At 37.7% G+C, this 27,566-nt stretch overlaps 1 protein-coding gene across 1 annotated transcript; it reads left to right on the top strand.

Moving 5' to 3' along the window:
- Positions 1-11,364: 11,364 nt before the first annotated feature.
- Positions 11,365-20,833, top strand: LOC140837493 (glycerophosphodiester phosphodiesterase GDPD4). The gene is made up of 9 exons (XM_073203665.1): positions 11,365-11,567; positions 11,638-11,724; positions 11,921-12,018; positions 17,912-17,972; positions 18,071-18,151; positions 18,434-18,526; positions 19,193-19,282; positions 19,917-20,044; positions 20,130-20,833. Exons 1-9 carry the CDS (start codon positions 11,454-11,456, stop codon positions 20,296-20,298), a joined length of 921 nt encoding a protein of 306 aa, XP_073059766.1. The 5' UTR covers positions 11,365-11,453; the 3' UTR covers positions 20,299-20,833.
- The last annotated feature ends 6,733 nt before the right edge of the window (positions 20,834-27,566 follow it).

Genomic DNA, 27,566 nt, shown 5'->3' with positions numbered 1-27,566 from the left:
AGAATGCTGCTGACATTCATATGCACCTCAAGGAGCTCTTCGGTGAGCAAACTCGGCCTTTGAGGCATGCCACAGTAAAGGAGCTCATCACTTTACGTATGCGAGATGGGACTTCGGTCTATGAGCATGGCCTAAAGTTGATTGGGCTCGTGGACAAGCTTGTTGGCATGGATTTGATCTTGCCATCGGAGTTGACCACGGATGTGCTGCTGCTGTCGCTGCCTAGCTCTTTCGATCCTTTTGTCGTGAACTTCAATATGAACAAGCTCGAGCCCAGCCTTGAAGAGTTGGTGAACATGCTTGTGACCTTTGAGTCCACCATCAAAAAAGAGAAGTCGGTTCTTTATGTGGGCTCTTCATCTGGCACGAAGACCGGTCCACCTGGGAAGGGAAAGAAGCGTTCTTTCAAGCGCCCCAAGAAGAGCGAGCCCTTGAAGAGGCAGACTCCGAGTCCCGTAGTGGCAGCCCCGCCAGCCAAGGCTGAGAAGACAGTTGACATCTGTCATCACTGCAAGAAGCCTGGACATTGGAGGCGTAACTGCAGGGAATATCTTGCGCAGAAGGGTTCTGGCAAGGGTATGTTCTATATTGAAGTAAATATCTCGATTAATTCTACTTCTTGGGTATTAGATACCGGCTGTGGCTCACATCTCTGTAATGATTTGCAGGTGATGGGAAGAAGTAGGAGGCTCCGAGAGGGTGAGACCTTCCTGAGGATGGGCAATGGAGCAAGGGTTGCTGCCAAAGCCGTAGGAGATGTTTATTTAATATTGAACAATGATTTTAAGCTTGTTTTGAGAGATGTTTTGTATGTACCAGACTTGGTTAAAAACATTATTTCCATTTCTATGCTTGATATTGATGGATTTTCTTGTTTATTTGGCAAAGGTGTTTGCAATATTTACAAGAATGAATGTTTAGTTGGTACGGGTGAACTTGAAAACAATCTCTACACCTTAAAATTAAAAGATATTCCACTTAACAATGTCCAAACGATAACAACAACAAATAAGCGCAAACCAGATACTCTTAATTCGGCACAATTATGGCATGCTCGATTAGGTCATATTTCCCTAAGAAAGATGAACAAGCTAGTGGGAGTTGGCATGTTTGATATGTCCGATATTAATGCTCTCACGACTTGTGAATCCTGTCTAAAAGGAAAGATGACCAAAATTCCCTTTAAGGGCCATGCGGAGCGAGCCAAAGGGTTATTGGATTTGATCCATACCGACGTGTGCGGTCCACTTAGCATCACCACTAAGCATGGACATTCCTACTTCATCACCTTTACCGATGACTTTTCGAGGTATGGGTATGTGTATTTGATGAAATACAAGTCTGAAGCCTTTGAAAGGTTCAAAGAATTCAGAAGTGAAGTAGAGAAACAATTGGGACGAAGCATCAAGACACTTCGATCGGATCGAGGTGGTGAGTACTTGAGTGCCGAGTTCCAAGAGTATCTTAGAGAGAATGGGATTCTCTCGCAGTGGACTCCGCCCGCTACACCGCAGTTGAATGGTGTTTCGGAGCGTCGTAACCGGACTTTGATGGACATGGTTCGGTCTATGATGGGGTTCACGGAGTTGCCGCCATCCTTTTGGGGATATGCGCTTGAAACAGCGGCACTGTTGTTGAACAATGTCCATACAAAGGCAGTTGACAAGACTCCATATGAGATATGGATGGGTAAGACTCCCAAGTATTCTTATCTTAGAATATGGGGGTGCCCTGCTTATGTGAAGCAGACAGTGGGAGATAAATTGAATAGTCGATCCATTTTATGCTACTTTGTAGGATATCCAAGGAATTCCGTTGGATATTGTTTCTATCATCCCCAAGAAACAAAGGTGTTTGTTTCTAGGAACGCAACCTTTTTGGAAAGGGAATTTCTATTGGATAGAAAAGGCGAGATGATAGAACTCGAAGAGGTTCGAGAGACACCCACAGTTGTAGAACCCACACCCAATGAGCTAAGTGAGGAGATACAAGCTCCTAGAAGATCCGAGAGGGTCTCGAGACCACCTGTGAGGTATGGTCTGCTTCTTGAAGAGGGCCATGATGAGCCTAATCTTGGATGTGATCCAAGGACCTTCAAGGAAGCGTTATCGGATGCCGATTCATCCAAGTGGCTTGAAGCAATGGAATCTGAGATGAATTCCATGCATTCGAACCAAGTGTGGAATCTTGTGGATCCACCTGAGGGAACTGTTCTCATAGGGTGTAAATGGATTTACAAGAGGAAACTTGGGGCGGATGGGAAGGTACTGACCTTCAAGGCGCGATTGGTAGCAAAAGGGTATACTCAAAGGCAAGGTGTTGAATATGAGGAAACCTTTTCTCCAGTTGCGATGTTCAAGTCCATTAGGATATTGCTAGCCATAGCTGCATGGTATGACTATGACATATGGCAGATGGATGTGAAGACAGCCTTCCTTAATGGGGATATTAAGGAAGAAATTTACATGTCTCAACCTGAAGGGTTTACATCTATCGGAAGTGAGCATATGGTATGCAAACTTCAAAGATCTATTTATGGTCTTAAGCAGGCATCAAGGAGCTGGAACCTCAGATTCGATAGTACAATCGAAGAGTTTGGTTTTACTAAGAATCCTGAGGAACCCTGTGTGTATAAGAAGGTCAGTGGGAGTGCTGTGACATTCCTTGTTCTTTATGTTGATGACATTCTACTCATTGGGAATGATGTAGGAATGTTGCAATCAACAAAGATATGGTTAGCAAGTAAGTTCTCAATGCAGGACTTGGGTGAAGCATCTTTTGTATTGGGAATACAGATCTATAGAGATAGATCAAGAAGATTGCTTGGTCTCACCCAGTCCACATACATTGATACCATCGTGAAGCGGTTCTCGATGGATGAGTCCAAGAGAGGACATCTACCAATGTGTCATGGCGTGTCCCTATCCAAGTCTATGTCTCCCAAGACTGATGCAGAGATAGCGGCGATGACACGAATTCCGTATGCTTCGGCTATTGGTAGTATCATGTATGGGATGATATCTACACGTCCTGACGTGGCATTTGCACTAAGTGTAGTGAGTAGATATCAATCCAACCCTGGTCTTCCACACTGGAAAGCTGTGAAAGACATCTTCAAGTATTTGAGAAGGACCAATAAGTTGTTCTTGGTCTATGGGGGTGGAGAACTGAAATTGGAAGGCTATACCGACTCTAGCTTCCAAAGCGATGTTGATGACTCGAAGTCAACCTCCGGATTCATATTCATGCTCAATGGTGGTGCTGTCTCTTGGAAGAGTTCCAAGCAAGACAGTACTGCGGATCCCACCACTGAGGCAGAATATATTGCTGCATCAGCTGCAGCAAAGGAGGCTGTTTGGATTAGGAATTTCGTCCAAGAGTTGGGCGTCATTCCAAATGGAGTTGCTCCTATCCCGGTGATGTGCGACAACACGGGAGCCATAGCTCAGGCGAAGGAGCCAAGGTCTCATCAGAAGTCCAAACACGTATTGAGAAAGTACCACATCCTCAGAGAGATCGTGGAACGAGGAGAAGTGTCGATCGACAAAGTCGGCTCCGCAGATAATGTTGCTGATCCACTAACTAAGCCTTTACCAGGACCATCATTCGAGAAGCATCGCGAATCAATGGGTCTTAAGTATATGGGTAGTTGGCTCTAGTGCAAGTGGGAGATTGTTAGAGTAGGTGCACATCGAGCCAAGTGTTGGCCGACTGTTCACGATGAAACTCTTTGTATTAAACGATCTTTATTTTAATAATATTTGAATTTATTAATTTGGCGCATCTTTATCTTTATACCCATGCGAGTTGCATAGATAAAGTCCTTGAATATACAAATAGTAGAAAGAATATGAGATGCTCATATGATGAGTATCATGAAACTCATATTTGTAATACTGTATATTCTAAACGGTTCCTAGTCGATTCAGCCGCCACTAAGAAGGATATAGGCCGCTCGAGTTAGAAACTAGTATCTGCGATGTGAGTACCATGTTTCATTGGTAGGGGACATTGTGATGTCCGAGCGTGCAGATAGGTGCTCCTTGTAGAGTGCACTGAACAACCCTCTATAAAGGACTTTCCAAGTGGTTCTCACTTATCGAGTGGAAAAGTCCTAGTTTATGGTTGTACACCATTAGTCCTTATGACCCTGGACAACATTGAGACTCTATGTGCTAGCGTTTCACTTTGACTTGTTTACCGACTCTTATGGGGTCATCAGGTGGCAAGGTTGGGTGTTACGGCGAAACATATAGGAGTCGATGCATTGTAGCCGGGGATTCACCGCTTACCTACGAGTATGGATATCCTATGTGTTTTTCATGTATGTGTGGGTTGAAATCTCTGATCAGAGTATGGTGGTAATTATGAAAGGGGTTTCATAGATTACACCATCGATGCAACCACAACATGACACATAGTATCGATTCATTGACAACTCTCGATAAACCAATAGTTGTCGAATCGGTCGGGATATATGAGTTGAAGGGACCGTACTGTACGCTAACCATAATTGAATGGTTCTTGCAGGCACTATCATGTGATACCTAGGGAATCACGTAAGCGATGCTGCTAGGCGTTTAACGTGATTGGTTGGGTACTATCAGACTTGAGTTCTGACGTTCTTATTATCAAGGAGTTGATAAGTAAGAATGGAGCAATTGGGGTATGCTCGAATAAGGACATGTTTAGTCCGAATCTCATAGAGATGTGAACCCACGGCTAGTTGTATCAATGAACCATTGAGGGCCACACAAGTACTGGCTTTGTAAATCCCGATGAGAAGTAAAATAGTTCAATGTGTTGAACAGCTTATAAATGTGTTTATAAGCGTAAAGAAAAATAGAAGTATGACTTCTAAGAGAGAAATATAAATTTTAATTTATGGAAGTGTTCCTAAGATTAAAATTTGGCCAAGTAAATAATGTAGTTGAAAATTGTGATTTTCATAAACATTATTATGGACTAAATTAAATTAATTCAAGTGTTGAATTAATTAAACACTAGTGGACCTAGTAGAGTCCAAATAATTAAATTAATTCAAGTGTTGGATTAATTAAATATCATTGGGCCTTGTAGAGCCCAATTGGAAATAATTATTTAACTAGTGGGCTTGAGTAAAATCAAGTGAAGTCTAATTGGGCTCAAATTGTTTGAGACAATTAAAAGTCCATGGGCCTTGTAAAAGTTACAAGCCCACATGCAATGTATACTAGGGTTTGCATGCTTGGGAGGTGAAGGGGTTTGGAATACTTTTGATTAAAATAATACATGGCATGCAATTTTTGAATCTAGCTTTTTGCAATCCCAAGACTCAACTTTCCTCCTCATTCTAGCATACACCTTGGCCGAAACTTCTTGTCAATTTTCTCTCCAATTTTCTTCTCTCTTTTGTTCTTCAAGTGTTGGAGAATAAAAGTCATCTCATTGAAAAATCTTCTTCCTTTTCTAGTGCAAAGCAAGAAGGGTTTTACATAGCTTGTGGTGGGCTTGATTTAGGAGCAAGGAGGAGAAGCTTGTAGATTTTTCTTCCTAAGAAGAGCTTTGTTGTTCACAACAAAGTTGGTGCAAACATCAACCTCAAGAGGTTGATAGGTAATATCTCCTAAACATCCTATGTATGTTTTTATTTTTGTAAATATTGCACATAAACTTTATGGTGGCCGAAATTTAAGCATGAAAATTTAAAATTTTTGACTTCCGTTGCGCTACCGGTCACCGTAACCGGTCCGCTTTCAGTTAGTGTTGAATGCTTGAAGACTAAGAGCTTGTTTTGTGCATCCTTTGTGTATGGATTCAATACTATTGTGCAAAGAAGGAGTTTGTGGGATGATCTGAAATTCTTTGGATCGAGTTGCTGCTTACCATGGATTTTATTGGGGGATTTTAACAGTTTTTTATCACCAACTGAAAAGAATGGGGGCTTGCCAGTTAGGATTTATGAAACCAAAGATTTTAATGATTGTGTTTCATCCTTAGATGTTTTGGATCTTCAGTCTACTGGTTGCTACTTTACTTGGATTAGTCCAGCAGTTTGTACTAAGCTGGATCGTGCTATGGTTAATCAGAGCTGGAGTGCTTCGAATTTTAATGCATATGCAGACTTCATTACACCGGGGTGTATCTCAGATCATGCTCTTATTGTTGTATCTCTGTTAGAGAATTGGGTAAAGAAGACTAAACCATTCAAGTTCTTTAACATGTGGACTTTAAATGAGAAGTTCAACAACTTGGTTCTGGAGAATTGGAATTTTCGAGGTTATGGTACACAGCAGTATCGCTTAAAGCAGCTGTTTGTGGCACTTAAAAAACCTCTACATCAACTGAATATGAAAGAGTTCAGCAACATTTCAGCCCGTGCTACTGCAATAAAAAATAAATTGGAAACTATTCAATCAAATCTGCTGAGCAACGGGGTTCGAGCAGCAGACTACAGAGAGCTTAGAAGGCGCACTGAACTAATTCTTGAAGCGGAGAGATTGTAAATTGCTCAAAAAGCGAATATAAATTACCTCAAGCAAGGAGATCGCTGCACTAAATTCTTCCATGATATGATTAAGCGAAATAACAAGCGCAATGCCGTCATAGTTGTACAGCGTGAAGATGGCACTTCTTGTTCCAACACCGAAGAGATTGCTCAATGTTTTGTTCTGTACTATAACAGACTTTTGGGTTGCCAAGTTGATCGCACAAACACTGATTCTGATATCATTAATGAAGGTCAGGTTTTACAAGAGAATAATTGGAGGGGATTAACAGATGAAGTCACAGTTGAGGAGATTGAGATTTCTTTGCATGATATTGACGATGATAAAGCCCCGGGGTCCGATGGGTTTGGGGCCAAGTTCTTCAAGAAATCTTGGCATATCATTAAAGAGGATGTTTGCAATGCTATTTTTGAATTCTTCTCTAAAGGAAGGATACTCAAACAATGGAATCACTCACTTATTGCTCTTGTACCAAAATCGAATTCACCATCTTCATTCAAGGACTATCAGCCTATCTCTTGTTGTACAGTATTTTATAAAATTATTTCTAAAATTCTTGTCAACAGGTTGAGAGGTTGCATGGGAGATTTAATTGATGGAGCTCAAGCGGCGTTCATTCAAGGGAGATCTATTGTTGATAACATTCACTTGACACAAGAGATGTTGAGAAAATATGCTCGCAAACGTAGTACACCACGTTGCATTATGAAAGTTGATCTTGAGAAAGCTTATGATACGGTTGATTGGAGATTCTTGAAAGAAGTTCTTGTGCTTCTCAGTTTCCCTCCCAGGTTTGTTGATTAGTTTCCCTCCCAGGTTTGTTGATTGGATAATGGAATGTGTGACCACTGCTTCTTATTCTCTTGTGATTAATGGCCAGTATTATGGGCATTTTCATGGTAAGAGAGTCTTGCGACAAGGAGATCCACTCTCCATTTTATTATTCTCTTTATGTATTGAAGTACTATCTCGAATGCTAAGGAGAATGTCTCGGTCACCCCTTTTCACCTTCCACCCGAAATGTGCTCACCTTCGGATTACTCACTTAGCTTATGCTGATGATCTGCTGTTGTTATCTTATGGGGATAGATGTAGTGTGGACATGATTATGCATTGCCTTAACCAATTTGGAGACATGGCGGGTCTTAGAATTAATGCATTGAAATCAAATATTTTCATTGCCAGTATTGATGAATCTAGGTCGCAGGATATTATTTTGGCCACTGGTTTCTCTCTTGGATCACTTCCTTTCAAATATTTAGGGATTCCCCTTGCCGCGAGACAACTCCGAGCAGCAGATTACAATGTCCTCATAGACAACATCTCGAAGAAGGTTGGATCTTGGCCTATACACTCACTTTCTTATGCTGGCAAAATTGAATTGATAAGATCTGTCCTACAAGGAATTGAATGTTTCTGGTTTGCTATACTTCCGATACCAAACTGTGTAATTGATGCGGTATACTCCATTTGTCGCAAATTTGTGTGGCCTACTAAGCATCCTCCTATTGCTTGGTCTATGTTATGCAAACCGGTTGCGGATGGAGGATTGGGATTAAGGAATTTGAAAGCATGGAATCGAGCATTGCTTGCCAAAACTTTATGGAATATTCATATGAAAAAAGATAGTTCGTGGATCAAGTGGGTGAGCCACGTTTACAGCTGCTATGGGGATGTTTGGACTTGGGTTTGGCATAAAGACCGATCACCTTTGGTCAAAAAAATCTTGTGCATCCGAGATGAATTATTGCAACAAATGGGTTCGGTTCAACAAGCTGTCGCATGCCTACACACTTGGTTTAGGACTGCTGGTGGTCTGACTAAAGCTTATCACTTCTTTGTCCAAGCGACAGGGTTGTGGCCTTGGAAGCCTCTTCTCGCGAAGAACTTCATACTCCCAAAACACCGATTTATTCTTTGGTTGCTAGCACATGGTAAAATTATAACTAGAGATAGATTGGGGTTTATCAATGATCGTCGGTGCGTACTTTGTCTACATGAAGATGAATCAGTTTCCCATCTCTTTTTCAAGTGCAAAATTTCGAAGAATATTTGGGATGCGGTAAGGCATTGGCTAGGCATGAAGAAATTAATGAGCTCTCCATCAACCATTTTACGTGCTTTCAGGACTACTTACAGGGGGAACTCATTGCTATCTAGATTAAGAACAACAGCTCGTTCAGCAACGGTGTACAATGTGTGGAATATTCGCAACAGGATCATGTTTCAAGGAGATAAGGCAGACTCTAATGCAATTTTCATGAAGATTAAGATCCATACATATCGATGTGTTCCTGAGGCGACAAATCTTATGACTTCTTTATAATGTTTAGAAAGTTGAGGTAGTTTGTTGTTTGATATCATTTAATTTCGGACTATCTCCTGGGGTTGCCCAGTGTATTTGTAACAACTTTTTACCGTTTTTAATAGAATTTAAGTTTCATTAAAAAAAATTAAATCAAACCTGCTTATCAATAATCAAATATTATGAATTATTAAAAACAAAATAATAATTTATTATATTACCTCAATATTATTTATCTACATTCTATTATTTCATTTTAATTATACTTTACTTCAAAATTATCTAACAAACTAAAGGTAATGGCAATTGATTGATGATTGGGCCAATTAAAAAGTAGGAGTGAGAGAGAACGTATTTAAAAAACAAGGACTCTGACTTTTTTTTAAGAAACAAGGAGTTGACTTTTGATTATTACATTAACTGCAATTAAACTTTTTAACTTAATTAATTTTCCTTTTTTTTCTCGGTTGACAAACATCTTCTCCCAATTAAAATTTATGAGTCATCTACCCCTTTTTCCCAAATCGGGATCTGTCGACCCAAAATCAATTTAGTCGACCCAAAATCTATTTTGAGAAAAAATAAGAGTCCACCCAGAAGAATTGATCGACCAAAATTAAGTTGGTCGACCAAATATTATGGGTCGACCAAGATAATTTTCTTGGTCGACCAAGAATTCTTCTTGGTGGACCAAACCAAGAAGAAATTCTTCTTAGTCAACTAATTTTGGTCGACCAAGAAGAATCCATAATTATGTTGTCAGGTTTGTTTTATTATTATTATTATTATTATTATTATTATTATTATTATTATTAATTTTTGTCTATTCTAATTATCTTATTCTCTTAATTTTTGTTGAATTTTGTAGGATGTGCCTTTGGGTCGACCCAAAAGCAAAGCAACAAGGTCGATCCAAAAACAACAAGGTCTACTTTGTGTCGACCCAGCTAAAAATTTGATTCATATGTTAAAACATGTAATATTATATAACATACTTGTGAAATTGTGATTCATATGTTAAAAACATGTAACATAATTGTGAAATTGTGATTCATATATTAAAACATGTAACATAGTTGTGAAATTGTGATTAATATGTTAAAACAACATGTAACATAGTTGGTTGTGAAATTGTGATTCATATGTTAAAACATATAACATAATTGTGAAATTATGATTCATATGTTAAAACAACATGTAACATAGTTGGTTGTGAAATTGTGATTCATATGTTAAAACATGTAGCATAGTTGTGAAATTATGATTCATATATTAAAACATGTAACTTAATTGTGAAATTTGTGAAATTATGATTCGTATGTTAAAATATATAACATAATTGTGAAATTATGATTAATATGTTAAAACATGTAACATAGTTGTGAAATTGTGATTCTTATGTTAAAACATATAATATAATTGTGAAATTGTGGCTCATATGTCAAAACACATTTAACATAGTTGTCAAATTGTGACTCATATGTCGTAACATGTAACATAATCATGTAACATTATAGAACATACTTGTGAAATTATGTGATTCATATGTTAAAAACATGTAACATTGGTTAAAATTGTGTAATTATTCGTCAAAATTAAGTAATTATCGATCATATTTGTCAAATATATGGATTCATATGTTAGAAAAATGGTCGACCCAAAACCAAAAGCAACCTTGATAGACCCAAAATCAACATGGGTCGACCCAGAGATTAACATGGTCGACCCAAATATCAACAAGGTCGACCCAGAAGTAACCTGATCGACCCAGAAACCACCATGGTCGACCCAAAAACTGATCAACAACAAAATTCCACCATAAATACTTAAATCAAAATTAAAAAGATCAATACAATGTCCAATAATTAAAAGATCAATACAATATCCAATGATTATCAAACATATTACACACTAAAAAATATTTGAACAAGGATAAAAAAACATGCACTGGGTCGACCCAAGCAAAAACTTTGGTCGACCAAGCTTTGGTCTACCCATTTTAGGTAGAGTAGACCAAGCTTTTGGTCTATCCAAAATGGGTCGACCAAGCTACCAAATATTTGGTTCGACCAAGAGCAACCAAGCTCTTGGTCGACCAAGCTCCAACCCAAGCTCTAGGTCGAATAAGTTTTGGTCGACCCAACATTTTGGTCGACCAAGATCAAATCTTGGTCGACTCAAGTAAAATGTTGGGTAGATCAAAATTTTTGTTTTGTAGGTCGACTCTTTCTTATTCAAACGAGTCAGAAGAAACAGAAGCAATAAATCGAAATAAACGTTAATATTATCAGATTTTTGGCAGTCATTTGTTCGATTGAGTTTGCTTATATTGGAAGGATCTGCATCGAGAATTGATGAGAAAAAAAGACGATTTGCATTGAGAATCGGCGTCGGAAAGGAAATGAAAGGAGATCGACAGAAGAAAAACCTAGTTTGAAGTCGACTGAATGAGATAGATAGATTTAATGTTAAAAATTTAAGTTAATGATGTATTTTCAGCTAAACAAAAGGACTTTTATATAAATTGAGTTGTGATTTTTTTTTAAATAAATGGCAATCCAATCACTTTTCCCTAAATTTCCCTTATTACGTGGTTCTCTTCCGTGCTAAGTAAAGAAGACGACACAATTACACAGGGTTTGAATTTGAGAAAGAAAGCGATGGCAAGAGTGATCTCCTCGAGGTGGCGAAGAAAGATCTTGAGATTTCTAATCATGGCCCTTGTTGTTATTGCCATTCTTCCTCCTCTTTACTTCCATTTCACCCTCCAACAGGTAAGGTCACACTTTTTTTTTTTTTTTTTACAATTTTTATTGATAATCTATTCTTGTCATGTACGTGCAGATACACCTGCGAAAGTGCAGCTGGATGAAAAACCCTCCTTTAGTTTGTGCTCATGGAGGCGACTCAACGAGGGCCTTCCCTAACACGGTACCCTCTCATTCTACATTTGCATTAATGGTCAATGTAATTTTACTGACCCATAAATTAAGGGGAGTAGATTACTGTTTTATATCATGTCAAATCAGACTAGGATCAGTGGCCAATCTTGCCCCTGGCCCAAAATGTCCATCTATTTCATCACTTTTCTGTGTGCTTCAGCTTTCTGTGGTCTTGTTTGTGCCAGATAGATGCATATCGTATTGCTTTAAGTTCTCAAGTAGATTGCATCGAGGTCGATGTGTCCCGTTCTTCAGATGGGGTATTATTTGCTCTTCATGACAGGTATACCTCAACTTTTTAAATCACTGTAATTTTCCGTTGACCATTCTCTATTACGTGAAACAAGTTATTACATTGTTCCTTCAATGCTGACGAGTTCTGCGTAATGCTGTGTTATCTACTTATCTCATCTGTAGTTTCTGTTGAAATCCTCTAACATAGAAAAAATGGAAGGCTTCTAACCGTTTCTGACAATCACGATGATAATATAATACCAAAATTACGGAATAAAATAATCAACAAAGCACCAAGATTTAGGTGGTTCCTCCATATAGATTATGTCCACGGAGATACTGCAAATCTTTATAACAAGAAGAAATTTTACATGTGTTTCCAACAAAACACTCAATTTCTCACGATTTCAACCCCGAGTATCACCAAGAAAATATTTTCTCTAACTCACACAAGAACCTGTCAACGGTAAAAAAAAAAAACTCTTTTATTTTCTTTTACTCTCTCTACTTTAGGATGCTTAAAAAAATTTTCGATGAGATGATATTACAATGCAAATGATGCACTTATTTATAGGCGCAATCCGTAACCAAAGGAAGCAATTTTCCTTTTTTGCAGCCACCAACCAAATTTGACGCCGGTTTGTTGACAAAATGCATCGTTTACATTTGCAATCTTCCAATAAGGCTACTCATCTCATCTAACATTCTAACTACTTGAAGACTTGATTTCGATCATGTCTTCACACCATTAATGTAGCAGCTCATATCTCCTCATTTATGTATAGAGTTCAACTGAAGTTGAACATAACTTCTGTTTGTCAATGATCACAGCCTTTGCGAGCATATCAACAAGATTCTTATTTTTCTGGAATCTTCTCAAGCATCAAGACTTCATCTTCCAGTACCGATCTTATGAAACGATATCTCGAATCTGTACATGCTTTGTCCTAGCATGATAAACAAGATTTTTTGCTAAATGAATAGCACTCTGACTGTCATAGAATAATGTGCTCCCCTCAAGCTTTTGACTTAATTCCTCCAGAAATGATTTCCACCATATCATCTCCTTGCTAGCTTCTGTAGCTGCAATATACTTAGCTTTAGTAGTTGAAAGCGCAACTATCTTTTACAATTTAGATATTCAGTTTATTGTCGTACCACCTAATATGAATTCATACCCAGTGGTACTTTTTCTACCATCCAGGCCACCATCCATGTCGGCATCGACAAAACCTTGTAAGCCCAAATTTAACCTTCTGATGCATAAAGATAAATTAGCATTACCTTTCAAGTATCTCAGAATGCATTTAACTATTTCTCAGTGTTGTTTTTCCTGGATTGCTCATAAACCTGCTCGCAAGTTCCACTGCATGTGCTATGTCTGGTCTAGTTCACACCATAACATACATGAGGCTTCCGACAGCAGAAGTACAAGGAACTTTGTTCATATGAGCCTGCTCCTGCTCATGTCCTGCTCTTGCTCCGTCGATGGTGATTGTGCTTTGGTTAGTTTAAAATGACTAGCCAAAGGAGTACTCACAGCTTTAGTTCATCCATGTTAAATTTGCTAATGACCTTTTTCACATACTCTTCTTGAGATAACTTCAAGATTTCATTCACTCGATCTCTTAAGATCCTCATTCCAAGGATTTGCTTTGCAGCACCCAAATCCTTCATAGCAAATTCTTTTGATAATTCTTTTTTAAGTTTATCATTCTCCTCCAGATAAGCTCCTACTATCAACATATCATCTACATCTAGCAATAGAATGATATAAGAACCATCAAACTTCTTCACATAACAACAGTGATCAGCTTGACACTTCAGGAAACCATTGTTACTCATGAATCCATCAAACTTCTTGTACCACTGGCTTGGAGCTTGTTTGAGACCATACAAGCTCTTTGAAGTTTGCGCATCATTTTCTCTTTTCCCCGTACTTCAAAGCTCTGTGGCTGCTTCATATAAATTTCTTCATCTAGGTCACCATAAAGAAACGCCGTCTTTACATCTAACCGCTCCAGATATAAATCTTCTTTTGCCACTAATCCTACAGTCCTGATAGTGGTTAACTTAACAACTGGAGAGAAAATCTCAGTGTAATCAATGTCTTCCTTTTGTTGAAAATCTTTTACAACAAGTCTTGTCATGTACTTCTTTTAAATGATACACCGACTTATTATGTAATGCCTTTTTGCCTTCCGAAAGTTCTGTCAACTCCCACGTCTGGTTGGATGACAATGAGTCTCATCTTCCATGGCTTACTCCTACTCGGTTGATCAACATTTTGCATTGCCTCTTCATAGGTCTCTGATTTACCTTTATCTGTTAGCAAAATATAGTGAAATGCAAAGAAGTATATCTCAGGTAGTCTAATTGTTCTTGAAGATCTCCTGAGTTCAATCATTGTAGTTTGTGGGTCATCATCTTTTGTAGTTGCTTCTTCATCTTCATGGTTACTGCTTTTCGATTAATTCACATGAATATCTATCAATGGCACTTCATCAGTCTTGTTGACTTTAGGACATTCATCTCTAGCTCCAATGCTTGACTTGTCCTTGTACAATATGAAGATTATATCTCTACTCCGAATGATATTCCGATTTTGGTCATCCCAAAAACGATAACTCATTATCACAATAACCAATCAATGTTGTAAATGGCGGGAGGCGAGGGTAGATCGGTCGGTGTCTCCCTACCGCCTCGGCGGTTGAATTTTTTTAAGTAATTTTTTTATAGATAATCATATATAATCACAAAAAGTTTGTTAAATAATAAAATATACAATGCCTAACCTAAAACTTCTTGCGGCGGCGGCGGGCGGCAGGCGGAGGCGGCAAACAGTTTGTGTGTGGGCTTAGTGGTTGATAATGAGACGGAGGGAGAACCAAAAGTTTAAAAAAAGAAAGTGGGGTGTGATTTAAATAACTAGGGTTTTGAGTTTTAAAATTAGTTGAGTTTGTCTGGGTTTTTAAAATTTGTTCACTACAACTTAAAAATGTTGATTGCCTTACCTGGCCCGCCTGTTCACCGCCACCACCCGCCTCGACCTCCTACCCACCACCGTATAGCTTGGGTCGCCTAAAACAGCTGCCTCATGCATAGGCGGCGCGGTCGAGGGCCGCCTACTGCGCCTCGACCACCGTTTAGAACGCTGTAACCAATAAAGAAACACTTCTTTTATTTCAGATCAAGATTTGTTTTGCAAGCTGAGTCAATATGAACATAGCATAAATATCCAAATACTTTCAAGAAAGAAAAGTTTATTTTTTTGTCGTTCCATACCTCTTCGGGTATTCTGTAGTCAAGCGGTACCGAAGGTCCTTTATTAATCATATATGCCGCAGTGTTAAAAACATTAGCCAGAATGATTTTGGTAATCCAGAGTGCAGTCTCATGCTCCTAGCACGTTGATTCAAGGTCTTGTTCATCCTTCAGCTACGCTATTCTGTTGAGGTGTACCAAGAATGGTTGTGCACAATATTTCTTAAACTCATCATCTTCGTATTCACCACCATTATCAGATCTTAAGCACTTTACCTTCGAGTTGGTCTCATTATCAGATCGTAAGTACTTTACCTTCGAGTTATTCTCATTATCAACCACGACTTTCCAATTTTTAAAGTTCTCATAAACATTATATTTATTTTTCAGAAAATAAACCTAAAATTTCCGGCTTGATTAGTCGGTAAATGTGACATAGTATCTTGAGTCTCCAAAAGATATCACATGAGATAGTCCTCAATCCTCGTACATCAGTATGTACCAGCTCCAACTTTGCTGCTTTCGGTTATCTACCACCGCACTTTGAAAAGCTCATCTTTTTCTGCAAAGATACAACTTTCACTTAGCTTGTGTTCAACAATCTTTAATTATGGTAGCTTCCCGTTTGATACCAGCATCTTCATTCCTTTCTCACTCATATACCCAAGCGTAAAATGTCATAGACTTGAATTAGCTTCAGAATCCACGGCTGCTAATGTATCTCTGCAACAGGAAGTCATATAATTAGTCTCAATTTTCTTTCCTCGAGCAACAATCATGTCTCCTTTGTTTACTTTCCAGGAACCATCACCAAATATAACATTATGGCATTCATCGTCGAGCTGTCTTCATTCGTACATCACACATACCAACTATTTCCAAACATTTTCCATCAACCAGGAAAACTTTTCCATGATCGCCTGCGATGTATTTGAACGAAGCTCCTGAGTTCATAACCCAAGAACCAATCGGGCTTTCCATGGATAGTAATATAGCACCGTGTACGTCCTCAATAACAACATTTGCATTATTCTTTGTTGATTTGCATTTCTTTTTCAAGTGATCAGTTTCACTACCACTCCAGCACTTCAAATTCTTTTCAAAGTTGCTTTTGTCTTTTCCAATTCTTGACTTGGACCTACCATGCCATCGGTTAGAACTCTTTTCGTCACTCCTGCCCTATCTCTGATATCGAGATTTAGAGCAGATCTAGATGATATTCCTTCATCCGAATCCATCATGCAGACTTGTTCAGCAATAATTTGATATATGACATCATTGAAATATAGCTTTCTTTTTCCAACAGAGTTGCTGACCGTTGCCCGTATTGGTTCCCAAACATTTGGGAAAGATGCCAAAAGAATAAGTGCACGAATCTCATCATTTGAAATTAATTTCAACCGATGTTTGCTGAGAAACAATTGTATTGAACTCATTGATGTGTTTTTCTCTCATTTTCAAGTTGAATAACTTTTTCATAAGATGTACTTTGTTGTTTGCTGATGGCTTCTCGTACATGTCCGATAAAATGGACATCATCTCTTCTGTAGTTTGTGCCTCCGCCACGTTATGTGCCACATTCGTTAGGGTCAATCGTATTACACCTAACACATGTCGGTCAAGGATCTCCCAGTGATCATTCTCCATCTTTTCCGGCTTGTTTCCTGATAAAAGTTGATACAACTTCTTGCTATACAGATAATCTCTAATCTGTAACCGCCAAAACAAAAAATATGGCCCATCGAACTTGTTGATTCCCGGTCCCATCCATCGTCTCTGGCTATCGCTTCTCTAACCTTTAGCAAAAAATCTAAAAAATCTTTTCTGACGTGGAAGATCAAAAAAAGCTACAACCATAAAACATACTCAGAATTCAAAGAAATTTTATAGCAAGGCTCTGATATCAGTTATTGGGTAATTATGCCGAAGTGATGACGATTATGATAATAATATAATACCAAAATTGCGGAATAAAATAATCAACGAGATCACAAAAATTTAGGTTGTTCACCCAATGTAGGCTACATCCATGGAGTTACTGCAAATCTTTATAATAGGAAGAAATTTTACATGTGTTTACAACAAAACGATCAATATCTCACGATCTCAACCCCGAGTATAACCGAAAATATATTTTCTCAAACTCACACAAGAGAACCTCTCAACGCTCAAGAAAAAAAAAACTCTTTTAGGATGCTTCAAAAAGCTTCTGATAGGATGATATTACAATGCAAATGATGCACTTATTTATAGGTGCAATCCTCCCGTATGAACAAAGGATGCGATTTTCGTTTTTTCAGCCACCAACCAAATTTGACACGGTTTATTGACAAATTGCATTATTTACATTTGCATTATTCCAATCATCATTAAATAAAGATGGCCCATCTCACCTAACAGACGAGTTCTGCGTAATGTTGTGTTATCTACTTATCTCATCTGTAGTTTCTCTTGAAATCCTGTAACATAGAAAATGGAAGGCTTCTGACAATGGCATTTCCGAACGTCTTTCATGAAAATTAGAAAAATCTGAGCTTCATGCACTCAATTCAGAATGGAGTTATTTGACATAAATTGTATTGTAATTTTCACGTATTTCTGAGATTCACTACTTCTTGTTGTCAAGAAAATTTTGGTTCAAGTAGTCTGGAAAGTTGTTTCTCACATGTAGCAGGCAGGGAACTGCAGCAAATATCTGGAAACAATACGTCTAAAGTTGGTTATTTGAGCATGAAGGAGGTGAGATCAATGGCTTTGGCTGGATTAAAAATATTTGTAGTGGATAAAATATTTAAATTCTAATCTAGTTCTAGATCGTGTTTACTTTGTGATCGTAGATCAGAGGGCTTGTTTCCAACCATCAGCATTCATCGAAGTTTCATGACGTAAATATTCCAACTCTGGAAGAAGCATTGAAGGCATGTCTCATAGCTCTATCTCTTTCTCTCTAAACAGCGCTGGGGTATAGGTTCCAGAAGAAATGAATTTATATGAAGTGAAACAGTTTATCTTCCATCATAATTGCAAGTAAAAGTATGCTGCAATCTACATGTTAGGCCGTTCTGTACCTTTAGAATCAGCTTTCAGATATTGCCTACTGCAAATGATCAGTTGAAATTGAATCAAGTAGCAAACCTTGCATAATATTTTTATCGACGATATAATCTAATTATCTTCCACTCCTGTCATCGATGCATTAGTTGATATCAGGGTCTGTTCGGCTGGTGATCCTTGATGCTAAGGTGGGGCCTCCTATGTACGAAAAAGAACTTGCAAAAGATATCATTTCTGTTGTAAGTTAATTGTACTGCTTAACTGGTGATTATTTCAGACTTCTCTTTTTCCTTAGTTACCAATATTAATTGTGGAAAGTAAATTTGACCAGACACTTACAAATTTTGGTCAATGTCGTACCATGGAATTTACAAGATGTCCAAAGGTCAATGGCTCCAACCAAATTTTCCGAAAGAAAAATAGAAGTTGTTTGAAAATTTTGAGGAACTTAAATTGGTTTCATTCCAGATGAAGGGAGTAAAAATGGAAGAAATTATTTGGAGAAATGTTTCTATGTGAAATTGGGGAAACTGCCGTTAGAATTGTTACATAATAAACTTGCAGTTCCTGTAAAGAAGCTAGAATATGAAGCTTTCTGTGAATACTGCTAGATTTCTATATTTTGTTGATAATTTGAACTTATTGCTTTTACTATGTCTACCTAACTATATTGTTTGCATGTTACAATTGGGACCTTTTCATTTACTTGGTGATTTTCAATTTGGTCCCTACTTTTTTTAAAACAAAACTTTTATCATTATTTATTCCACAGTTTTTCTTCCCCTTTTTTATCTTATATTGATGATTTTATTAGTAATTGCTGTAATATAAACAACTGTACTATTTTTTTTCATGTCTATTGTTGCAAATATAAATGAAATGAGGTTCTCCTCGTACTTCTGCAGGTTGAAAGAACTAAGTGTAAGAATTGCATCGTATGGGCCAAAAGCGACAGCCTAGTGAGGGATATAATTAGATTATCAATGAATATTAAGGTAAAAGTTGGTTAAACTCTCGCATTTCTCCTATTTTGATTTAATTCCATGTCTAATCTTATATAGTTATATCCTGTGATTATGAACTTGAAAAATAATTTTCCAGTGTAACTTTTTCCGAGTTTTTTGCCTATCAGTGCATAGTAAAATCTGGAGGTTAGCTTGATGATCTGATAGAGGCAAATGAGTTTGCGAAATCTCTGTTTGACCCTTGTAACGTACAGACTGGGATTGGGTATGCTAGAAATATTTATCACCACATTGAGAATTTTTTAGCTGCAGATCTTGTTTGTGTTTAGATGTCTGCTGCAGTGAAGGGGCTATGCTTGGTTGACTGAGGTGAAATGGTGAACCGTTCTTGTGTTTCCTGTGGTTGCGAGTTTGACATAGGGATGTGGCAGATGGATTTTTCATTTTTAGGTTTTTTATCATGTAACGTGTGTTAATTTTGCTGTGACTTGTATTGATTATACCGAGTGAAAAGTGTTTAATACTTGCCATAACCTTATCTTTAACTTCTGCTGGTTTTATTCCATTCAAAATCTACTTTTGATTTGCTAACCTTGTGGACAATAGTCATTATAGCATATGATAGTAAATTTCATTGGTTTTTGTTTCTATCATGGTTGTGTAGGTAGGCTACATTGTGATGATGGATCTACTCACTGGTACTAGAACAAATTTATTGAGGATGAGAAATGCCGAGGTTGTTGGTGTTTACCATCATTTAATTGATGAAAAAGTTGTGGGAATCCTCCATGGGTAAGGTCATTAATGAGGAAGAAGAAGATTTTATAATTTGGTCATAAAAGTGTAGCGTATCATTTCTTGTTGCTATTGAAAACAGGAGAAATAAGAAGGTTTACGGGTGGACCGTGGATGATGAGGAGTCAATGAAGAAGATGTTGCTTGAGCATGTGGATGCTGTTGTCACGAGTAATCCTTCCTTGCTACATCGTGTTATGCAAGATACTCGAACACGGTGTTTTGAACAAGGATTCTCGTTGTCATCTTGACTTAAAGGAGGATAAAAAATCAACAAATGGAATATTTAGAGCACCGCAGAAGTTGGATCTCATTTCTTCTCCACAGTGTTGACCTTTTGATTTAGTTTATTATTTGCTGAAGAAGGTAGAAAGTAGAGAGCTTGGAGCATTACTCAAATATTTTTTCCTTGATTCCTCGTGGTCTGTCTTTTGTGTTGTAAAAACCAGGAAGAGCAGACATCTTTTGATAAGCAAAAAGACACCTGTCTGGAATCAGCACTCTATTTTGAATAGAAAATCTGCACTTTATTTGAATCATAACAAATTTGGAATAAAGAAAAGATTCAACACAAGCAATTTGGATGCCTGGGTACGCAAACATAATAAGCTTATTATTTAACGATGATGACAGTATAATATTAGCTGCTGGGGATTATAAGTTCTAAAAATATGGTGAATCTGCATTGGACACGCTATAGTGCATTTGTTCTTCATATAGATTTTTGGAGTGATCAATGGTCTTATCTAAAGAAATGTCTATATTACATTACATGTCAAATAAATTTTAAAAAAAATCAATAATGTTTTAATGCAGTTATTGAAAATTATAAGTTAAAATAATTTGGTATTAATGTCGAGATGCAGTGCCACACATTTTTTAGATCCGATTAAAAAACAAATGAGCAAAATCTCGACAGTCTTGTTTTTATTTATTATAATTATAATTATAATAACAAATCCTGACACTTTTATCGGTTTAATAGTAACATATTATCTACGACTACGAGGGGGGCTTTTTGTTACGACACAATGGTCACTGTCTTTTTTGTTTGTCTTTTTAATGATTAATATTTAATTATGAATATATCTAGTTTTTTATTTATTATTTTATTTGATGAATATTTATTTTCTAACTGTGTCATCAGTCCCTATACCAGGAAACTTGTGTTCCAACTCCCTGACATAATTGATTTATTCTTTTAAACTCTCTAATGCTTATCAAAATACTATAATACCCTTCTTTATTTGTGTAAACCCAAGAGAAGCCCTTCTTTATTTATTTATTTTTCCATTCCCTCCATTTTTAATGTCTGCCTATAATTTCTTCTTTTTTCAAACACATTTATGTTCCTGGTTTTTTATAAATAGATCGAAAGAATTGTAAAATATATAAAAGTGGGAAGAAATATGACAATGATCAGTGAAAAAATAAGATATAAGGTGTTGATTCAATATTTCATCATTTTATTTTTAATTTGTTTCTTCTTCTCAAATAGTTTGGCTTCTGTTATTGACGTCGAGCTATGTCACTCATGGTTTTGTGAAACCGAAATACAAATTTATCTACCTTAGGTATCAATTAGTATAAATTGAGCACTATAATCATTAACTAAGTATTTGAATGTACGAAATCATTTCATTGCAAATTCAAATAAAAAAAGGAGTATTGTTTTGTAAAATCAAATTACAAAATATCTAATTTAGGTATCCATTAAAATGAACTGAGCAATAGAACACATAAATTAGGTATTTTAATGCATGAGCCCATTTGATTTCAATATTCAGTACAAAAAATCTGAGTATTGTTTCATGGAATCAAAATATAAAAACATTTAATTTTGGTAATAATTAGAGATTAATAAAAAGTAATATTTTTTAATGGATGACTCAAATAAGATACTCGTCTCACGAAATTGATCCGTGAAACCGTGTCACAAGAGTTTTTATGTAATTAGAGTATATGAGGACCAGAACAAGTAAATTAGATATTCGGATTGATGAGATCGTATTTCACGCCAAGGTTCATCGAAATAGTTCCAAAAATGTATATAAATATATCTGAATTGGAGCTAATCATGCCTGGTTTTTTGGATGCAACAAGATCGGTCTAGGGCCAATTCTATCCTACATCGGGTGAGATACTCCCTTTACTTTTTTTTCTTACGCGTGTTTTTTTTTTATTATTATTATTACATTTCACACAACTTTAACAAAAAATGACTAATCATTAAACTAATTTCGTTTAATGTATATAACATGTGTTATATCATTATATTATTATTATTATTCTCAAAATTTAAAACTTCATATTTTATATTTAAAAATTACTTGAAATTTTTTTTGATAGTAATACTTTTACGTTTGAGGTTTGAGATTTTTATTTCTATTATTCTTATTTTTGTGGTAGAATCATATGCAATGTAAAAAATCAATATTTTAAAATTTAATTATTATAAGAAATTCTATGTTCTACCCATTTATAAGCGCTAATAAAATTATTGTAGCTATTTTTAAATGCTATACATGTATATATTATTTAGTGATAGGGAGTAAATCTCCCGGAGTAGGATAGAATTGCCCTCGGTCTAGGTAGCTCCAAATTTCCATGATGATGTAAAATAACGCCTATTTAGCAGTATCTTATTTCTAAAGACCCATCAAGTACCAATTACATGCATATTAGCAGGTCGAGGAACTAAGTGTCATACTTTACTTCTTTCAAATTGATTCAGTTCTTTCTGCATAGCATCTATCCAGTTAATATCATTTAGTGCATCATCAATTTTCTTAGGTTCTAACTGAGAGACAAATGTTGCATGTATAAATTCATCAATAATTTGTTTTCTAGTTCTTAGAGGAGCGGTTGGATTACCGATAACCAGCTCGAGTGGATGAATCTTATTCCATTGGAGACATGGTCCATATGGATTGGGCTCTTTTGGTTGAGTAGTTGTGTAAGGTCCAGGAAATTTAATTTACGTAACCTGAATGCATGAAATCTTGGGTTTTATCTAAATTATGTGTCTATTTATTTTTATGCATTTAATGCTTAAATTTTTGCATGGTTAAGATTTATTTCACGATATTTTTAAAAGTTCACGCATTAGGATTTTAGATGAATTTCTCACTCGATCGAGGAACGGAGACCGGGAAAATATCAGGAAAATTATTTTATTACATGTTTAATTTTTATTAATTAATACGAGGTGTTTTTAGTATATTTTTCAAAAATGAGCTTTGTTGGGTATTTTTACCCGCCGGAGCATATTTTAATCGGTACGCAAATTTTATCCAAACGGAGGACTTTTTGAGGGTTCGGGTAATATTTTCAAAAACTTTCCAAAACGATAAGAGGGAGGCCGCGTGATTTTTTTGGTCGTGCGATCGGGTTGGGCTGCTCGGGTACGTGTGTGTAGCTGGTGGCGTGGAGAACTATTCCAAGCCGTGGACCAGACCCTGGTGGGTCTGAGTCCGTAGGTAAGGTAGGTCCAGTAGGGTCTAGTCTTGGTCCTAGGTGGCTTGGTTCGTGACTGGTGCGATCCGATAGAGCTGAGGGGCGCTAGTTTTCGAATATGGTGCAGCTAGGGTTCGAAGGGAAGTAGTAGGAAAATTCCAGCAGCATTTCAGGGGCCGAGCGAAGGTTTAAGGGGTCTGGTTTTGATGGATTAGGGACTGTTAGAGTGTGTTTTAGGTATGGTAAAAGTTTGGGAAATTTTGGTTAAGTTTCGGTTCGATTCGGGTTAAAACCGGGATTCCGGTACAAGTTTTAAAACGAATCGATTAAATTTTGTAACGGGCTCGAGTTTACATTTAAGATTTCTTATAAATATTTTTTGGGATGTTTTAAGGAGTTTGGTAAGTTTCTGGTTGAAATTAAGGAGTCCAGGGTATAATGGTCTATTTGGGTTTCCAGGGGGCAAAATGGTCATTTTACACCCGGTGTGAAATTTTTGTTATGGCAGCACCCTGAGCACAAATTTACCATGTTTTAAATGTTTATGCATCATGTTTATGATTTATATGTAATTACGAAAAATACGGTAAATACTTGGTTTCAAGGAAAATTTACGTATATGCATGTTTTTATTAAGTGATGAACATGACATTTTGAATGATGGGATTTGGTTGTGACTAACACGATTACATGAGATATTATGAGCTGAGGCCAAGGCTCAGTGGACGGGTAATGCTGTCGCTGATGTCTTCGCCGCCGAGTACCGTGGTTTTATAGATAGATCCATCGAATAGAGCTGATACGATAGAGCTGATACGAAAGTCACAACTAATGAACTGAATTCAATTAAAAAGAAAATTTATACGTATATTATGACATGATGAGACATAATTTGACACGTTATAACTTTATACGACACGTTTATGTTCATGCTTTTAAGTTCATGAAATATATGTTGATTATAGTATTTTTCACTGCTGTGTACTTTGTATATGTGTTTGCTATTAACGGTGCAGGTGTGTTGAGTCTTTAGACTCACTAGGCATGTTTGATGCAGGTGAGCATTTAGATGAAGAGACTGAAGGTGCCGAACTCTGAGTTGGCAGTGCTGGATGTGCGAGCACGACCCGAGGACCACGCTTTTCCGCACATCACGATATCTTGAGCTTTGAGTAGACATGAGCGATTTTATACGTTTTGCGTTATGCTATTGATTTTCAGAATTTTACTTGTCTTATTTTAACTACGCAAGATTGTGGTACGTGTTGGCATTACTTTGACTGCGTCATTTTATCTGTCGACTGTTTACGAGTGTTAATTTTTAAATTGTATATTTTTCAAGGGAGTTGCATGTATGCAAAAGATTTAAATAACTATTTTAGAAAACATGAGCTTTATAAATAAAAAAAATATTTCTGCAATTTAAATTAGTAGACGTTACAGTTGGTATCAGAGCAAGGGTCCTGTATAGGGTTGTGCACCTCTAGCTACTGTAGCTCAGTCTTCAAGCTTCCAGTTCAGTAAGCTTTTATGTTTTAAATGTTTTCAATGATTTACTGTTATCACCTGCATGATTACATGAGTTATGATTTACATTACTTGATTAAATGATTTTATGAGTTGAGAATTAAATGTTATAAAAACTAGATTAATTGCATGATGGTTTAAAATTGGACTGTATTCAGATATCATGCCTCCCAGACGCGCTTCTATAACAGACCGTCAGGATGACACCTTGGGAGGCGGTAGGGGTTTTCCACCACCACCACCGCCGATGGATGCAACCACCCGTGTACTTGAGGGTATGGCTAGGCTATTGGAGCAGGTACAGAAGGCTCCTAGACCGCAGATAGATATTCTTGAGCAGTTCAGACGGCTTAACCCGAAGGAGTTCGGGGGTACCATTGATCCATTCTTGGCAGAGGGATGGATTAGATCGCTGGAGCTGCATTTCGAGTACTTGCAGATGAGAGATGACGACCGGGTCAGGTGCGCCACCTATATGCTGAGGGATGATGCATCCCTATGGTGGGGGGGAGCCGCGCATGCCGTGGACCAGGCTATTCTCACCTGGGACCGATTCAAGGAGATATTCTATGGCAAGTATTTCCCAACTGATGTCAGGGGCCGCCTGACGAGGGAGTTCATGAGTCTCCGACATGGGGACTTATCTGTGGCGGAGTTTATCCGCAAGTTTGACAGGGGCTGCCATTTTGTGCCCATGATAGCTAGAGACGCCGCTCAGAAGTCGAGGCATTTTATGTACGAACTGAGACCCACCCTGCGCCGGGATGTCATGTTGATGAGGTCGGCGAGCTATGACGGGGTCACTGTCTGTGCTTTTCAGGCGGAACAGGCGCTACGAGACATCGATTTTGAGATGCAGCGGAAGAGACAACAGACTCAGTCAAGTTCCCAGCGCAGAAGAAGCAGTTTACTGGGCCATCGAGATAGCAGGGGCAGCAGAAGCCCCAGGGACAGTTTAGGAGGCCCAAACAGCAGAGACCTCCTCAGGCGCTAGTGGCGCCTGAGCTAGGGAAGAGACAGCCTTGCAGACAGTGCAACATGTTCCATTTCGGCAATGGCATGTGGGGAACTTATAAATGCTTCATTTTTTAACAAGAGGGCCATAAAGCAGCAAAATGCCCTAGGAACAAGGGCCTCACTACTGGCCGAACATATCTGATGCATGTCGAGGTGGCCGAAGCAGAGCCAAACTCGACGTTGATTACTGTTAACCCTTATGTTTAAGATTTTAATTTATCGCTTGCTTGCATGGGCTACCTGTTTGTTATGAATTAATTTGTGGGGTTGATAACATAGAAGGAATTAGGATGCATATTATATCTAGTTTGGATTAAGAATTTAACTGCATGATTTGAGAAATTTTAGGGACCCAATTGCAATAACCGATAATTTGAGGACCTAACTGCTAAAATCGAGAATTTTCGGGGATTTAAATTTTAAATTTTTTTCGTAATTTTACAATTTTATGGGGTTAGAATTCGATTTAGGAAGGGTCGAATTGAAAATTTCAAAATTTTGGGTAGGGGTCAATTTGTAATTTTCGAAACTCTAAACTGCAAATTCCGAAAATTTGAGGAAAACTTGGGTTAATTCAGTAAGTTTTCAAGGATTTGGGGTTAATGGCTGGTAAGAAATTTCTTAACTTTCAACACGATTAGATTTGATGGTATGTTTTGTCTCAGGGAGGATATATATTTCAGGTGTAGCCACACATGCTTCGCTAGATTCAGGGGCTACACATTCTTTATATCTGAATCTTTCGTCGATCGAATAGGAATCATACCAGAGGAGATGGATTCAGTTTTCAGAGTATCGATTCCATCCGGAGATTAGATGTTCACTTCTCAGATAGTGAAGATTTGGAGACACTATCTGTATGGGGAGAAGAGCAGGATTTTCACTGATCATAAGAGCCTGAAGTACTTCTTCACACAGAAAGAGTTGAACATGAGGTAGAGGAGATCAATAGAGCTAGTGAAGGACTACGACTATGACATTAGCTACCATCCGGGTAAAGCTAATGTGTTTGCAGACGCTCTTAGTAGGAAACATCCAGTGATCGCTCATTTTTCGGTACAGAGACCGCTACAGGCAGAGATTTAGAGATTTAAGCTTGCAGTTTATGCCAGGGGCGATGCCCAAATCTTGCTACTCTGACAGTACAGCCGACATTGAGAGAAAGAATTTGGACAAGGCATACTTCTAACTAGTAGTTACAGAAGTGGAGACAGAAGGACGAGGCTAAGGGCTAGAGACTGTATACAGTTGTGGATGGCATAGTCAGATATAGGGACCGGCTGTGGGTTCTTGACAGTGATTCCCTGAGAACAGATATTCTGAGAGAGGCCCACAGCACCCCATACTCCATCCATCCAGAGAGTACGAAGAGGTATAAAGATCTTCAGACTCTTTATTAGTGGCCGGACATGAAGCGAGATATTCTGCGATTTGTTTCCGAGTGTTTGACTTGTCAGCAGGTCAAGGCAGAGCATCAGAGACCTGCAGGTAAGCTGAGACCACTCCCTATTCTCGAGTG

Source organism: Primulina eburnea, chromosome 7 (assembly GCF_022965805.1).
Source record: "Primulina eburnea isolate SZY01 chromosome 7, ASM2296580v1, whole genome shotgun sequence".
Lineage (NCBI taxonomy): Eukaryota > Viridiplantae > Streptophyta > Magnoliopsida > Lamiales > Gesneriaceae > Primulina > Primulina eburnea.
The sequence above is the reverse complement of the archived record's forward strand: the minus strand, read 5'-3'. Positions and strand labels throughout refer to the sequence as shown.

Excerpts from the sequence above, each read along its gene's own strand:
- LOC140837493 (XM_073203665.1), top strand. The coding sequence starts at position 11,454 with ATGGCAAGAGTGATCTCCTCGAGGTGGCGAAGAAAGATCTTGAGATTT. Across the intron at positions 19,283-19,916 it reads GATTATCAATGAATATTAAG|GTAGGCTACATTGTGATGAT; the intron begins GTAAAAGTTGGT and ends ATGGTTGTGTAG. Across the intron at positions 20,045-20,129 it reads GTTGTGGGAATCCTCCATGG|GAGAAATAAGAAGGTTTACG; the intron begins GTAAGGTCATTA and ends TATTGAAAACAG.